This window comes from Saccostrea echinata, unplaced genomic scaffold (assembly GCF_033153115.1).
Source record: "Saccostrea echinata isolate AGI-Se365-2 ecotype Australia unplaced genomic scaffold, CSIRO_AGI_Sech_v1 ptg000011l, whole genome shotgun sequence".
Classification (NCBI taxonomy): Eukaryota; Metazoa; Mollusca; class Bivalvia; order Ostreida; family Ostreidae; genus Saccostrea; species Saccostrea echinata.
The window spans coordinates 3,138,383-3,155,430 of record NW_026889760.1 but is presented as its reverse complement, the minus strand read 5'-3'; the positions used below and the strand labels follow the sequence as shown (position 1 = coordinate 3,155,430).

The window sequence follows — 17,048 nt, the reverse complement described above, 5'->3', positions numbered from 1 at the left end:
TCTATAGATCTGTGGTCGCTAAATGAGTCTGAAGTTGGAGTAAAGGGCACATCAAACATTATAAAATCTGTGAATCAATCTAAAAATTCGTATCATTTTAATAAAACCGTCAAATTTATCGCTTCTGTGTGATACTAGACTACATATGTAACTGCAATAAGTACAGAATAAAACTTGTAGACCCTGTTTCATACAAGAAAACGTGACGTCGAACGTTCGTGCAAACTAGCGTACAGACATTAGATTCGGAGAGACATAGATCTTCGCAAAAAGCAATCAGTGGAAACCATATACAAAAAGTGCGATGTCAATAAATTGTACGTAAACAACCATATCTTTTGGTATAAAAAGGATATTTGGAATATCCGGATAGTGGGACAAATAAAGAGATCTCGACGCTGAAAAAAATGAAAACTCCCCAATTTGTAATAATGCTTCATATCATATATAGTACCATTGTGCTTCAAGACAACATCTAAGCAAAAGAAGAGTTGCATCAACGTGAACAGTTTGGGAAGCGCCTATTTAATAACACAGGAACTTGCTAAAGGTACTGTGTGCAGGTTTAGCCCCACTACTATTAAAAGATGAAAACCAAGAGATGCATACCAAATATCGTTACAGAGACTGGTATGTGAAACGTTAATATAAATATTCAATACTGTAATCATATTATTTGATTTTATGTATACATCACAAGTTGACCTTCGTTAAAAAGGTACGCAAATTATTCCATTGATTTTTTTTTTTCAATTTATGACAGAAATTGGTAAATTTCCATGGAATTCTTTGGATAACCACGATATGAATGATGTTTAAAATTATCAATTTACAAAGAAAATTCACTGAATCCCACATTTTATTGAATAAATTAATGATACATATATTATGTTTCATTTTCATTATTTGTGGACAAAATTTGGTATAACTAGTGAATGCATTCTACAAAAAATATACAGTCATGTAACTGTTTCATTAATTGGAAGTTGCATCATTAATTATAGAGAGAAAATGTGCATTCGAGATTTAGTGTGATTTATAAGCACAATGTAAATTTACAGATTTTTAATTCTGTAAAAGAATTTTATTCTTCTTTCAGAACTTGTGCTAGTAATCCAATAAAATAAAATGAAAATTGAATGACCGTACTTGTCCAAAACACATTTTATTGTGAAAGATAAGTTTTAAACTTCCTTTACAGCATTAATTTATTTCAGTTTAACCTAACACAATATTATAATGGATAGTTCCATAGTTTTCATCCTTTTTACAAGCTTAAGTTTTCTTTAATACAACGGAAACACAAATGAGAGAAAGCACATAAACTATTTGAAATACATTGTATATATTTCTTAGAATTGAATTGTTGTGTTTATGGAGATACCCCGTTGTCTTTGTTGACGACAGCTTGGAATGATGCGTAACATTATTGACATGATATGTAGACAGTGACTATTTATTTAGTATGTATAATTCTTCCTAATGGAAGGTTATCTTTAATACTAGTCTTATTTTGAATGCTTTATCATAGGATTAGGATTAAGGGGGTGTTAAGGAAGAAAAAAATTATCTATATGAGAGTTTCATGGTTTAAATGAGGTGCAGATGTACAGTTTCTCTGTAGATAACTACTTATTACCCATGATTTTATGTTTTAAGAATTCAGTATTTTGATCTCATTATTAGCAAAGGTTTAAGGACACTTTCAAACTATTGATGTTGACCATAAGCAGTAGTACTAGTAATTACTAGGAAAATAAAAATGGTTTACAGTGCAAAATAGACATCAGATGATAAAATGTTCCGAACATGTTTCTGACACAGGTTAAATGTTCATTACACTAGTACTTTCAATGAAAAGGGTGTATTTTTAAATCCATGAACATGATGAAATTAATATCTTACTTGTGAAATATTTTAGCAAAGACTTTCCAACTCGTTGAATTCAATATCTGCAATCACTTACGCAACACATAACAACTACAGATCATTTTGTATTCAGATGCCCGATCCGATTTTTTTTTATATCATCAATTTTCAAGAATTATTCTAACTTTAAATAAAGCTGTTCAAGAAAAATTAAATTGTGAAATTGAAGGAATTTATATGATTAGTATTCGTATTTGGTACCAAAATATTTATTGTTGAAATATACATCGTATTGCTTAAGGTTAAATTTTCAACAATTAAAATGATTTTCTATTCATGAATGAGACAAGAACTAGGAGATCGGTGTACGTCAAATTTTCATATAATTTGGTGGAATAATTATAATGTAAAGGAATGTGTATCCTCTAAATGAACACATCATAATCGGAATCGTGTGTGACAAGATTGCATGTGTCATGTAACGCTATGTGGATGACAATTATTTCATCACTACAATGAGCAAAACTTGATTTTTTTGGATACATGTCATTGCAAACGACAAAAATGAACGTCAAACGTTCGTTCAAACGTGCGTGAAAATTGCATCAGTGCGTGGGATAAGGAAATTGCCTGTTTTTACTATTGTTTGCCAGGAACTTGCATAACTGAGTTTCTGTAAATTTGAACCCATTGCAATTATGACATGAAAATTCATTCATTTTATACATTCTTACATGTAAAAAATTGCTCGAGTAATCAAGTATAAGGATTTGAACAATGAAATGAGAATTGAACGATGTACTGTATTCCTGCACAAACGCATTTTATGTTGAAATCAAATTCGACAAATTCCATTTACTGCATTTATTTATGTCAATATTACAGCACCAATAATTATCACGAATAGTGTATGCACATAAATTCCTTTCTTCAAGTTTTTTTGGGCACAATAAATACCCAAATGGAAAAAACCACTTCAAAATGTTTGAAACACATTAAATAGTTTTATTTTATATCTGGAAATGGAATTGTTGTGTTTATATAGATCCCCTATTGGTTTTAAGGACTGTTGGAAAATGGCTCGGAATTGGCCGGATGCATCGATAGAAAAATGATCACGACCATGACAAGAGTTGTAGCAGTCTGTTCAGTATATACTAGTAGTATTCTTACTTATGGTAAGCTTGCTTGATGTTTAAGATAATTAGTTAAGAAATGGTTTAAATAAGATTAGCACTGTAATAAAAACAATGGAAAATATTAATCTTCATAAAAGTGTTAGTAAATAATGTACTTAATGTTTGGGGGAAAGGAAAATGGCTTCACAGTAAACGAAATATATTTTACAGAAGATAAAAAAACCTGTGGAAGTTAACCTAGCATACCACTCACATTTCTTACACGAGTGAAGTGTAACATATATTTACTCTTAACAATGATAACTATAAAGTTATAATCCTTGAATGTCTTACAGGTGGTGCTTATGGGCGACATCGGTCATTCAACTTTAGTGAAGTAAAAATAAATGCATCAGAATTATATTTATTACAACCGTTTTTGCTATGGAAGGCAGCAACTCTTACAAATCAGGTTTGCGCAGTTAGATGCCTGCAATTTACATCATGTTTTTCCTTTATGAGAAATACACTTTATGGTATTTGTCAGCTTTATTCCCTGAATATAGACAATGGATATGAAATGAAATCTGGGGCGTTGGAGCTTTATCAAAGACAAGGTAAACCAGTAAATCACTAGTAAAAAATGAATTTTCAACTATTTATAATGTTTATGCTTAGTGAAATCAATACGAAGTATTTAATTTTTTTTTTTTTTTGGAATAGCAAAATTTTACATATATACTGTATTTCTAAGAGAATAAAGCTTTGAAACAATAAAACAATGCCTATATATATTAATCATACCATCTGATTAAAAGCATCCTGTGAAGATTTTGGATTCCTCCGTTTAACATCCATGAGGAAGTGTGTGGCTTTATCACATAGATATGTCATGGATGGAAGCGAACAACACATGTTTTTCTGATGGTGGGAAGCTTTTTGGCATAACAGCATCTGATGTTCTGGATGAAATCCAAAATTTAGCATTGAGATCAGGTACATGTAATCATACAATACCATAAAGCTCTCATTGTGTTTAATTTGTACTACATGTATGTGAATTTTCGACAATTATATCCAAAATAAAGTCAATGAGAGTTTCATCTGACTTTGCTTACTATATTAGATTGAAAGACTCTATGCTCAGAGTACATGACACCAAAAATGAATCATGTTTGATTTATTGCTTTTTAAGTGGTTTTTAATTTAGAAACAGATTTAACATCAAAATCTATTGCAAAAGTGTCATGTATTTCCATTAATGGCAATCAAGAAACAAAATGGAATTTATATTGTGGGCAAAAACACACATACACCTATATCATATGTTTCTTTTTATTTCATTTCTAATTCAAACTCCTTCATAAACCTTTTTTACAGAAACTCAGACACATAATGAATATTCATAAATTTAGAGAGAAGAGGGCTGTTGTGATATAGCTCTTTCAATATATCGTTTACCTGTGTACTTCATATTTGTGTGGAAATTTTACGTATCTATAAAGTGAAAAGTTTTGAATAGAAAAGAAAACACGTAATTTGTGTGGAAATTTTACGTACCTATAAAGTGTAAAGTTTTGAATAGAAAAGAAAACACGTAATTTTAAAAAATATGAGAAATATTCAATACAGGAGACAAAAACAGCAGTTTGAGATCATTAATTTTCTTTTAAATATAGAATATTGACTTGATGTAAGGGAGTATATTTATCATGTTAAACCACCCCGTGATTAAGTGGCGTTATTAAAGTGTAGAGTCAAAACCCTTACCAGGTGTTTGAAGTCTCGAAGTTACAGAATTCTATACATAAAAATCGCATTCAACAAATGTTTACTAGTTAAAATGCCAATGTGATACAGAAAAACTTTGAAGAAAAATTAACCCTTGAAATTCTTTGATGTTAAATGTAGTTATATGCAGGCTTCCTTGATAATTATGTATGTTACGTAGCGTTTTGGTATTAAACAATATCGATAGTACACGTACATATATATGATAAAAAATTAGAAATAAATAAAATATATAAATATTTTGTGATTTTGCATACAAAATTTCTTCTACAGATCCCACACTGACATGGTTCTTCATCGATGGAAATGACATTTACAGAAAAGGAGACTGGGTATTTTCTGAAGGATCCCCAATATCTTTTCTTCCCTGGGATGAATTCCAACCACAACGACGAAGGGATGAAAATTGTTTGCGTGTTTATAAAGGGAAGTATCACGATGCACCCTATGATACTTTTGTGGCCAGATTTATTTGCGAGAGAAAGATTGCTATATAGCTCTGATGTTTTTGACAAATATATTCGTCGTTTTTGTCAATATGCATAAAGAAAATTTCAGAGAGTTTTTCTAGCATAACAATTTCAATTCACTATTATCACTTTCTTTGTCATCAGATTGGATCATTAATAATTGTGTTTTCTCTGGATATGAACAATAGTTTGTCATATTACTTGTTTATTCCTTTCTTGATTATCAAGAATCAGTCTATTTATACTCTCACAGACTGTTGTAAATACACGCATATAAGTTTTTATATTGCATGTTGTTCCTATTTGCTTATGAACACACTGTTTAATGATTATTAAATGCATTGTTATATAGTTTTCAACGTAATAATTCTCAAAGCTATACCAAAAACTGGTACTTAAAAGGTTTTTATGTACGTGTTTATTTCAAGAATAAGTTAAATGATGAAATAAAATTACGAGATTTCTTGAGATACAATCAAACTACTGACAAGAGTCTCTCAGATAACAGTGAACGCGACCCCTTTATCAGTGTGAGGGTTTATAATCGGCAAGACAATTACCTCACAAGGCCAAACAAACATGACGTCTTTAAAGGACATATTTGAGGGATTGCCTTTAGACCCTCTCCCACCCAAGAGGCAACGGGATGAGACTGTTGCCCATGCACCTGTTAGGACCCCCAATTTAAGTCCTGAGGAGCAGGCGGTAAATGTTTTTATTATTACTCTTCATTAATAATATGAACATGCTGGTAAATATACGCTGTAAACAAGCGCTGTTATGGATTAAGTGTCATCACCTAAATAACCGAAATATGACAGAGTTTGGGTATATGAACAACAAAGATTTTGATAAGTGTTACAAAAGTTACATGTATGTATCTTGCATTATACATCATAGGTATAGCAGTGCCCAATGGTGAAAAAACATTTACTTGCGTTCACAGTATTGTTTTTCTTTTAATTTGAAGATAGGCAAACTAGTTTAGACTATCAATGCAAAGCTGTTTCAATACAGTAAAGTGTCTTAATTCAATTTACAGTTAGCCCTGGAAAATGCCTTGAGATATTTTCCTGTAGAAGTTCATGAAACATTGGCAGAGGAGTTTGCAGACGAACTTAGGAACTATGGACATATCTATATGTACAGGTTTATGCCCGAAACACAAATGAGGTACTGAGCTTTTATCACTATTACAGGAAATATAATTATTAATTTGTATTGTGACTTAATTTACATTTCATTTTACACTTATTTTGCTCTTACTAAATCATTTTATATGCACTGGGCTAAAAAGTGGCATAAAAAAAACTTTTGAGGTAGTACATGTAGTTTTAAATTTAAAGTAAAGTCATTAATTCTGCGAAAAATATTATAATAGTGGGATATGGCGTTTTAGATTGGAAATAATTTTGACATTAATATGTGTAAATTTTTACATCATATATCAGAAGTGTTTACATTTTTCCTTTCCACGAAGAGCATACCCAATAGATGAGATTCCAGCACGCACCCGGCATGCTGCTGCAATAATTCATATGATTCTTAATAACCTTGACCCCTGTGTTGCTCAGTTCCCACAGGAGCTTGTAACATATGGAGGAAATGGACAGGTGTTCTCAAACTGGGCACAGGTAATTGTTGTTCGCTTCAGTTCTTTGATACCTAACTTCTCTAAAGAACGTAGGGGTATATTGTTATTTTTTCCGTACTTCAAACTTTCTTGTCATTGGAACTCCTCATTGAATTTAAGGTACCCAAAAGATTTCTTAATTTGATTCAGTTAGATTAGGTCAATTGCCAAGTGGCTAGATTACCTTAGTAGAATCTTGCACGCATGATTTCACTTAAGATGGCGTCTTCGCTAGCCAAGTGTCCGATTCGTTTACCCTCATCACCCAAGGGGGAGATGAGGGTAAACGAATCGGACACTTGGCTAGCGAAGATTTAAAGATGGATATTTTGCTTTGGATCCTGCACTTCATTGTATCTTCGTATTGCTAAGTTAAATTATAAACTGTACACTGACATAATTTTATACATGTTGAAGATATACTAGTACTTCAAATGCTGCTTGAGATGTACCGTTTTCTGCATTACATATCAAATTAATTTTTCTGAATCAACTCCATGTCCTTCTGACTATATTTGCAACATTGATCAAATAATATTTGGATAGATTTTTAATATGACCATTATTGTACATATTAAGGTCATGTTTAAAGTGTTTTGAACTGTTCTCAATATCTTGCTTGTCAAGCATTAAGAATACTTTTAATTTATGATTCAGATTATAAAGTCACATAAATATGAAATCTTTCATTGCCTACATTAATTTGGTCTACGGAAAAGATATACTGTTAAAGGCCCCATATTAGAAGCAAACTGAAGGGTGCAACATATATTATTCCTTATGGTTACATCCTATTTTGATTGAATGTTTATATTTCAGTATAATTTTTTTAGTAAATTTGCATATCCAAAAGGTTTGGGAAAATTTATGTACCAAAGTTTCTCTTCAGTGTAATTCTTTTTTCATGTTGTTTTATTTCGATAAAGTTACTAGTTGTTTTTTCCTTGTGATAGTTTCTTCTTACGATGAAATATCTATCAGAGATGACGGATGAGCAAACTCTTGTAATGTATTCCGGTCACCCTGCAGGACTCTTTCCGAGCTCGACCTCCGCACCACGAGTGGTTGTTACCAACGGTATGGTTAGTAAAAGAATTCTTATTTGCTTTAAATTTTATCAAACTTTGAAATGCAAAATGTTTGCTTTTTTGTTTGTTGTTTAACGTCCCTCTCGAGAATTTTTCACTCATATGGAGACGCCACCACTTGCCGGTAGAGGGCTACAAATTTTGACCCATACTCGGCACTCAGGGCCATTGAGCAGTGATGGGTCTTTTTCGTGCCAGCACCTACTGCGACATGGGACCTCGGTTTATACGGTCTCATCTGAAGGACCGGTCTCGGGATTCGAACCCGCGACGTAAGGATCAATTCCTTGCTCCGCGACTCTAGAGCAGACGCTCTAACCACTGCGCTACGCGGGCGACGAAATTGCAAAATATACAATAGATTGGTACCCATGGAATCTTGTGCTATAAATTAAATAATTTATTCTTAGCGTGATTTTAATATCAAAAGACTTGGGATTACGATTGTTTACGAAAAATACACATGTACACCTCTACAATTTTTGTGAATCATTTGCATGATAAGAAATATGAATTACTTCTTATTAAAAATCAAAAGTAATCTTTTTACCGTTTTAGATTATTTATCAAAATTACGCAAAAGTTTTCTCTATTAAAAATGTGTGATTAACAATAGAGAAACTAATTTAGGCGGGTTGTTGCATCGAGACAGAATTCTATTTCACATTTTACTGTAAGTCTCTTTTGATTTGCGAGAGCTATACTTTGGCTTTATTATGGCAATGTTTATTACATTGGTATACTCATATTAATGTTCATGTTCAAGTGACAGAAAAAGTTGAGCTTCATATATTCAATTGATTTGAATCCATTTCAGGTCATTCCTAATTACTCCTCCAGGGAAATGTATGAAAAGATGTTCGCTCTTGGTGTCTCAATGTGAGTCTGTCGTTTTCTTTCTTTATTTGTACAACATTTTAAGTATTTCTTAATTTTTTTATCATTAGTTAAGAATTGAAAAAAATCAAACAAAGCATTTTTGTGGCAGGTATGGACAGATGACAGCTGGTAGCTTTTGTTACATAGGACCACAGGGAATCGTGCATGGAACTACGGTAAGAACAATTTACAACCGCCTACTAATTAAGTTTACATTTGTTAGAATATTTCATTAACGTTTGCTTAGCAAACTTTCGTTTTATTTTATTTTATTTCTGTATAGTTGACTGTTTTGAATGCTGCTCGCAAACACCTGGGATGTACAGATATGACAGGAAAGGTACAGAATAATAGTGGATAAAAGGCAACAGAGACCAAATTGAATGTGAAATTGTCAGTGCTGGTCTACTAGTATTGGCTAGAACTTAATTTACAAAAATATATATATGTGATGCTGTCTATTTAAAGGCTTTAGTTTTCATTTTGTGCTATATCATACCAACAATCTTCAAGGTCATTTAGATCTTTCTTAAATAAGTTTATTTATTTACTACCTTCTGTAATGAAAAATAGAAAAGAACTTATAATGATGCCAGATTTGGTTATCCACAATTCGTTCTCTGAATATACTGTTTAAGGTGTTTGTGTCATCTGGTCTGGGTGGTATGAGTGGTGCTCAACCGAAGGCTGGAACCATCTGTGGCTGCATTAGTGTTGTTGCCGAGGTACTTATATATTTCGTTCCAGACACCCACAGTGTGGAATATATCTCTTGGCCAGGGGTATTAGTACAAAAAATATTAATATTTTTTATGCAGCATGTTGAAAAGCCTGATTCACTTTCGGAAATATTCGTTTGAATTGTCACTTTCATCCTCTATATGGATTACAAAGTGTTAAAATTAAATTAAAATTTCTGTCATCGAGACAAACGCTCTCAAACCAATTTTCCCTCTGTTTTGAGTGCCCTTTAGTGGCAGTGGTAAAACACACAAGCATTTTTTTTTTTGGTGTTCAACCCGTTGATGAACTTAATTATTTGACTGTAATAATTTTATTTTTAAAAATCAATCACTGTAAATCTTAATAAAGGTCAGCAAAGAAGCTTTGGAAAAGAGGTACAACCAAGGATGGGTGATGAAGATAACAGGGGATTTGACAGAATGTGTCAGTCTCATACGCCAGGCCAAGAAAATGAAGAGGAAATGCAGCATTGGATACCATGGAAATGTGGTGGATTTGTGGTACATTAAGTTTGGCAAATAATATTCTAGTACGGAAAGTTCTAGCAAAGAAAGGGGGGAAAAATAAAAGCCACCTTCCTGAAATCATTCATGATTAATTTGAAAACGTAACATAAATATATAATAATTTCAAGTGATATATTTATATACTTCCTCAGGGTATTCCAAGGGTATTTATTTGTAGTCTAATAGAAAGCAGGTGGAGTCAAAAATCCAACTATACAAATTAGTGATTGATGAATGACTTGTTTTTATAAGAGATCTTGTTACATGTACAATAAATGAGTCCCATCTAACTATGAGATGCTTATAAGAACGACTTATACCTTCTGTAATCTTAGGGAGCGTTTGGTTTCCGAGTACGAGAGTACAGGTGATCTATTGGCGGATCTTGGGTCGGACCAGACAAGCTGTCACAATCCCTTCCTGGGAGGATATTACCCAGTGCAGGTAAATACATTATATACAATTCTGATTTCATAGAAAGGTAAATTTGCCAAGTGCTACGAAACTGTATACGATGGTTGGGAAATCTAAGCTCTAATACGGTAAATAGATATATCAAAGTGCTTCAATTCAATGGAGACTACATTTAAAACTGTCTGTATAATATGCAGTACAGTGTATCACAAAAGTCCAAAGACCACTTCTTTTATTAAACGTCACTCTTGATGAACTGATCAGCTCAAAAACCTAGCATGCAATTTTGTGAAATAGTTAAACACACATTTTGGAATTAAATATATTGCTATATTTACTTAACAAAGACGCAAACAAAAAGATATGATGAGGTTTTGCCATTTAATTACTGTTTTTAATTAAGGATTAATAATTTACTTTGTAGAATTTAGTTGCTCCCATTTCACACAAATAACAGCCTCAAGGTCACTAGGTTTCCTATGATTTTCATGTTTTGATAGAGCACGTTTTGAACTGAGTATCATTCTTAATAAAATGACAACCAATCTTTATGATAAACGTGATGTAGCGATATAGCCTTTTCACCTGCATATGGGATTTATGTCTCCAGTTGATTCGATGCGCAAGAGCATGCTCTACATACGAACGATTCCTAAAAAAAAAAGCAAGCTATTGACAAACAAGTTGATGAAACAAGAATATCAACAGTCTCGTTTAAAGTCACATTTCGTAAGTTCTATGGTCAATGCAATGACCTTCTCAGCAAATACAATCTATCATTAAGTCAAATACTGACTGACGTTTTTCATACTAATTGTTAGGCCATTATTTACACACTGAATTGTCGACGGATTTTTTCGTTATTTCTCGATCATGACAAGAAGTACACGGCGGGTGTGACCGGTCGGCATGGGTTGCTCACTCCTCCACAGCATCTGATCCGACCTCTGATGTTTTAGAGGTCCGTGTTTGCTCAACTCCTGATTTTTATTGTTTAAATGGTTTTTGAGCTTGAATACTGTTCGTTATCTCCATATGTTTAATTGAAAGTTTTTTGAGCTTTATACGAACATGATATAATGAAATCTTCACCATAAATATTTATCAAATAGTAATCAAATTAAGATACTTTAGAAATTGAACAAGAATTGTACCTAAAGCACATTTTTATATGACAGTCATTTTTCAAGAACAAGCAATCTGTTTTCAAAATGAAAATTTCAAAAATCAAAGTTGAATAAAATTGGTCTTTTTTAGACAACTTTGTTTTGTTTTATATGACTGTAGTTGTCCTATGAGGAAGCAAGAGTTGAAATGCATGAAAATGCTGTAAGGTTCAAGAATTTGGTTCAGGAAAGGTAACATATTTTAATTATTATCAGTATACAGCAATAATTTACTCTCAATGCATGTAATTAAAAATGCTCAGTGTAAGACGTTTAATATATCATTCACAGTAAATTATATAATACAATGCAGTTTAATCTCGTGCTTCATGCAATATTCATGTAATATTGCTGCAGTATGGCCTGACATAGAAGTGCTTCTCTTCGAATTTTTTATGCACGTTTGTTTCATTTGAACTGTAACATGTGTAAGGATACTGAATTCAAAGCGCAGCAGAAAAGCTTCATTTTGCTTCATTAGTTCTTATCGCGCTAATCTTAATTCATTCCCTCATTTCGTGTTAGAAAGTTCATAGGCAATATACGAACCACCTAAACTTCTGTTTTCATTAAATCAGAGGTGATAAAAATATTGGAAAGACTACATGAACAATATTTTATGGTTCCAGTAGACAAGGCTTGTATTGTCTTGGATTGTAGGGCTCATTATTATAACTGTATTTTAGAAGAACGTGGTCTTAATTTCATATCTGCAAATCCAACTTATACTGACAGGTCACTTTTGAAGGATGAAATTCTTCATAATCACATTTCAGTCTTTAATACTTTTAACATTCCAGTCAATGAAGGGAGTTCGTACCACCCTTTCTATACTGGATCCCTAAAATTCTTAAAATCCTTACAAACAAATATGCATTGCAGGGTCTGAACAGCAAATGTTCTACTCACTAGTATCAAATTGCAATCCCATGGTCTTTAATATTACGATTCTTCTGTTTATTAGATAATACATAACACTGATTAAACAGTTAAATAAAGCTTGTCTTTTTTAATATTATATTAATGGAAGCATTTCTAAATTCATTTTAGCATCCAATACTATAGTTTCATACTCGCTGAATATAGCAATGTCTCGATTGTTGCAGTTTAAGACGCCAGGTAGATGCCATCAATAAATTGTCGGCGAGAGGAATGTATTTCTTTGATTATGGAAACGCGTTCCTTCTGGAGGCTGGGCGAGCAGGTATTGTACATGCCTTGTCCCCCACTTAAAATGTAAATTTCCACAATCAAAAATGAATACAGCAATGTTAGTTTTGAACTCTAATGGGAATTTTTGAAATCTGTTTGCGTCCACATTGTTTCTGGTGGTCTTATTTTTTCATGAATGTATTTGACAACCATAAAATAAAAGAAATGCAGGATTATTTTGGATTTGAAAAAAAATCTTCACATAAAAAATTCAACCTCATACACATTACTTAACGGAACAATACTATATTCGTATTAAATTATGAATTTTGAGGATAGTAATATTGATGTACATTTACATTACATACATATATATGATCAAATAGCATTTGATATTCTTGTCAGGGGCGGATGTGGGAAAAAAGTCAGGGGTGACTGGAACAACTTTTCGGTACCCTTCATACGTCCAAGACATCATGGGGGACATATTCTCACTGGGATTCGGTCCGTTCAGGTAGAGACGTCAGGTTGATAATCCTAGGTTTTTAAGAGGAATTCAATATGATCATGAAGTTAAAAAAGAATATCACTTAATATATGAGGAACTAAATTTATGAAAATAACGATATTTATGAAATCAAATGATTTCGATCATTAAAGCCCATTCTTTTGAAGGTGGGTATGCACGTCAGGCAATCCAGGTGATTTAGATACGACAGATGAAATCGCCACTTCTGTTCTAGAGGACATCATAAACAAAGGAGGTAAATCAGCTCTACCGACTCTGTATCATTTAACATTCATTGTCATGTCAGTATACATTCGGGCGAGGTGAATATTGTATTTCGAAGGTGGCTAAATCATCGTTTCGACCTCAAAAACAGCAATAATTGTATATTATTCTGGTTATTAGATATTGGTTTTATGTTGTGGATACATGTACATGAACGTCCTTTGCTTTTAATCATATGTCATGAATAAAAATACTTCCAGAGCAATTCGAGACCTCCATGTTTGTTATCGTCACTGGAAGTTTCTCTCAATTTTCATCTTTAATGGATAATCTCTTTTTGCAGATAAATTTTACAGTTTTGTCTCAGATACATGTAAATAATCACGTACGTTATGCTTCAAACTTTTCTGACATGGTGTTTTCGCTGTGATATGGTTTTATTTGTGTTAATCTAGTCCCGTTAAGCACCAAACAGCAATATGAAGACAACATCAGATGGATAAGGGAAGCTAATCAAAATAAACTGGTTTGTACTAAAACTTCAAGAGCAATAAATTTTTCCTGATCCCTTCACTTTTTGTATTACATAAATGAAGGCTGCTTCGAATTTTCACCCCAAGTTTAAATTCTTATAAGAAGTAAATGGTTAATGCTAGACGTAATATCTTAGAAATACCGTGAAATCACTAATTTTCGTAGGGGGTTAATTTTCGTTGTTTTCAAGGTATGAAGAGACTAACGAATTCATGTCCACCACAAAATCAAAATTTTAAATACATAACTACTTCACAATTCTTTATCCACGAAACAAAATCCCCGCGAGCCCAGTTTTTCCTCAATCCATGAAAATCTGACCCCACGAAGATATGTGATTTTACAATAAATGGTAAACGTGTCTGTATAATTTCGAAAGTCTTCTTATTGACATCATAAGTACGTGTATACATTGAAGCACGAATTCCCCGGCAGGTTGTGGGATCACAAGCCAGAATACTTTATTCAGACCAGAAGGGCAGAACAGAAATAGCTACAGCGTTTAACGAGGCCGTAGGCAGCAAGAAACTTAGGGTAAGCGAACAGTCACATGACTCCTACAGAAGCTTACAGAGTAAACAGCCGTGGGTCTTATATCCGACAAATACGATATTGTACGTTATTTACTTCTACATACATATGTAGTTCCTTATTTAAAGTAGATGGATTTGGAAATTGTCAATGCATGCTCACTAACATTCGTGACAATGCATTTAATTATACATATAACATTAGACATTTAAAAAGATGTTTAAAATCCCGATTTCTGACTTTCTCTTCATTAATACTCGCCAAAATAATTTCTTGCATGAAAGTCCAATATTTCAAAAACTGATGACTTATTTTGCACTGTTTGTTGGCAGGGTCCAGTGGTGATCAGTCGTGACCATCATGACGTCAGCGGTACAGACAGTCCATACAGAGAAACTTCCAACATTCATGATGGATCAGCGTTCTGTGCAGGTTGGCCACTTCTTTCATCTCGTATATATAAATGACAAGAATTGATAATAATAAATTGCTTATAAATGTGTTCACTCTAACAGATGTATGTGTGCTTCTCAATCAGATATGGCTGTGCAGAACTGTATTGGGGATGCTTTCAGAGGAGCCACCTGGGTGGCGCTCCACAATGGCGGGGGAGTAGGATGGTATAAAATATAATTTATTGTTTTACTTGTATACAAAAAAAAACATCAAAATTACTATAGCCATGTGTAATTATAGTAGTTCTTTTCTAACCACCACTTGTATCTGATTATCAAATAGAGTTCTTGTCGCTGCATAGTTGAACAGGGTTTATCAAACAACGATCTTGCTGAAGTGGCAGTTGAAACTTTAAAGGACTGTAAAATTTGACCAATAAGTGCTCCCCAATTTTTTTTTAAAGAAACACGACGACATGAACAAAAATGTTCAATTATGACTATAGAATTTACAGAGCGCAAATCAACTGCATGCTGTAATTATCTCTCAAAATCAGAGAATTTTTGAATTTATTAATGCTTTTAAGTCTGCAGATATTCCCCTGGTATAGAGCATAATTACAGATTTCTTTAAAAAAAAATAATGAAAAAAAATAAAATGCGAACAGTTTGTGACATCACAGAAATAATTTTGTTTGTTTGCTTGTTGTTTAACGTCTCTCTCGAAAATTTTTCTCTTATATGGAGACGCCACCACTTGCCAGTGGAGAGGTGCAAATTTTTTGACTCGGCACTGAGGGCCAATGAGCAGAGAGGGATCTTTTTCGTCCCGGCATCTACTGCAACACGGGACCTCGGTTTATACAGTCTCATCTTAAGGAGCGGTCTCCACGTCCCGCAGTGGATTCGAACCCGTGGCGTAAGGATCTACTCCTTACACCGCGACTCTAAGGCAAACGCTCTAACCCCTGCGCCAAGCGGGCGACTCACAGAAATAAGAAGTGAAAATAATCAATTTCTAAACAATATTTTTTTTGTTAAGATTTTTTTACAACACATACAATTATGTATATTTCAGAGATTTTCAAAATTTAGATTTTATTGGGGAAATATGGTTTTACGGTACACAGATTTTTGTTTTTGTTTTTGCATTTGAGCATATACGTCAACTGTACTTTAGGGGTGAAGTAATCAACGGTGGGTTTGGATTGGTGTTAGATGGATCTAAGGTAAAGCTGACATGTTCTGAACTATGTTTCATCTTTCTGTAAAAATTTATCACTGCAATCTCATCTGAAGTATTGACTGTTGATAAAATATGTATAAACGAAGTTTCCTTAAGTAGAATCCTCGCTATTTACAGGAAGCTGGAGAGAAAGCCAGGAGAATGCTAGCCTGGGATGTGTCAAATGGGGTAAACCTTACTGAATTTTTTTATTCACATTGTTCCGACACCATTGAATGAATCAAACAAAAAAATTCCTACTGCCATTAAAAATGGGCCAGATATTAATCAAAACAGACTTAAAAACTACCCTAGCTCAGTATCAAATCATGGTTTCATTGCTGGTCTTAATTTATAAAGTTTTTCAAAACATAAATGTTTAAAAATGTTGATCAGTAATGTTGTTTTCCAGGTAAATCGTAGATGTTGGGCTGGAAACGCAAAGGCTGAGGAGACAATATGTAGAACCATGGAGGAAAACCCAGGACTTAAAGTGACGGTGCCACATCATGTCCAAGACAGGGACCTCCTAAAAAGGGCTCTTAAAGACTAGATCTATTCACTTTCTGAAAAGGGCTCTTAAAGACTAGATCTATTCACAGTTACTTTCTGAAAAAAAGGCTCTAAAAGACTAGATCTATTCATACTTGTCATTTTTTGTTCTCAGCAAAAGTCTTGCCTGCTCACAAATGATATAATTATATGTGCATGTAATTTTAAACAGTTTTCATTTCTTGTCCAGTTTTTCAGGATTTTGCATTTAATTCTAAATTCAAGCAAAATCAAAAGCTACTAAATAA

The 17,048-nt window shown here is 33.1% G+C and overlaps 1 protein-coding gene across 1 annotated transcript; it reads left to right on the top strand.

Annotated features, from left to right (window-relative positions):
- The first annotated feature begins 5,793 nt into the window (after positions 1 to 5,793).
- On the top strand, positions 5,794 to 16,982 carry LOC133184937 (urocanate hydratase-like). The gene is made up of 21 exons (XM_061320003.1): positions 5,794 to 5,953; positions 6,291 to 6,421; positions 6,729 to 6,882; positions 7,835 to 7,963; positions 8,787 to 8,848; positions 8,958 to 9,024; positions 9,132 to 9,188; positions 9,487 to 9,573; positions 9,941 to 10,092; positions 10,434 to 10,542; positions 11,800 to 11,870; positions 12,785 to 12,882; positions 13,236 to 13,344; positions 13,506 to 13,594; positions 14,019 to 14,089; positions 14,533 to 14,631; positions 14,961 to 15,060; positions 15,167 to 15,248; positions 16,204 to 16,252; positions 16,387 to 16,437; positions 16,661 to 16,982. The coding sequence occupies exons 1-21, from the start codon at positions 5,828 to 5,830 to the stop codon at positions 16,799 to 16,801; spliced, it is 2,034 nt and encodes a 677-aa protein (XP_061175987.1). The 5' UTR covers positions 5,794 to 5,827; the 3' UTR covers positions 16,802 to 16,982.
- The last annotated feature ends 66 nt before the right edge of the window (positions 16,983 to 17,048 follow it).

Bases quoted from the DNA above. Each gene is read 5' to 3' on its own strand.
- LOC133184937 (XM_061320003.1), top strand. From the start codon at position 5,828: ATGACGTCTTTAAAGGACATATTTGAGGGATTGCCTTTAGACCCTCTC. The intron at 6,422-6,728 runs GTACTGAGCTTT...CTTTCCACGAAG, and splicing joins ATGCCCGAAACACAAATGAG to AGCATACCCAATAGATGAGA. The intron at 15,061-15,166 runs GTTGGCCACTTC...CTTCTCAATCAG, and splicing joins TGGATCAGCGTTCTGTGCAG to ATATGGCTGTGCAGAACTGT.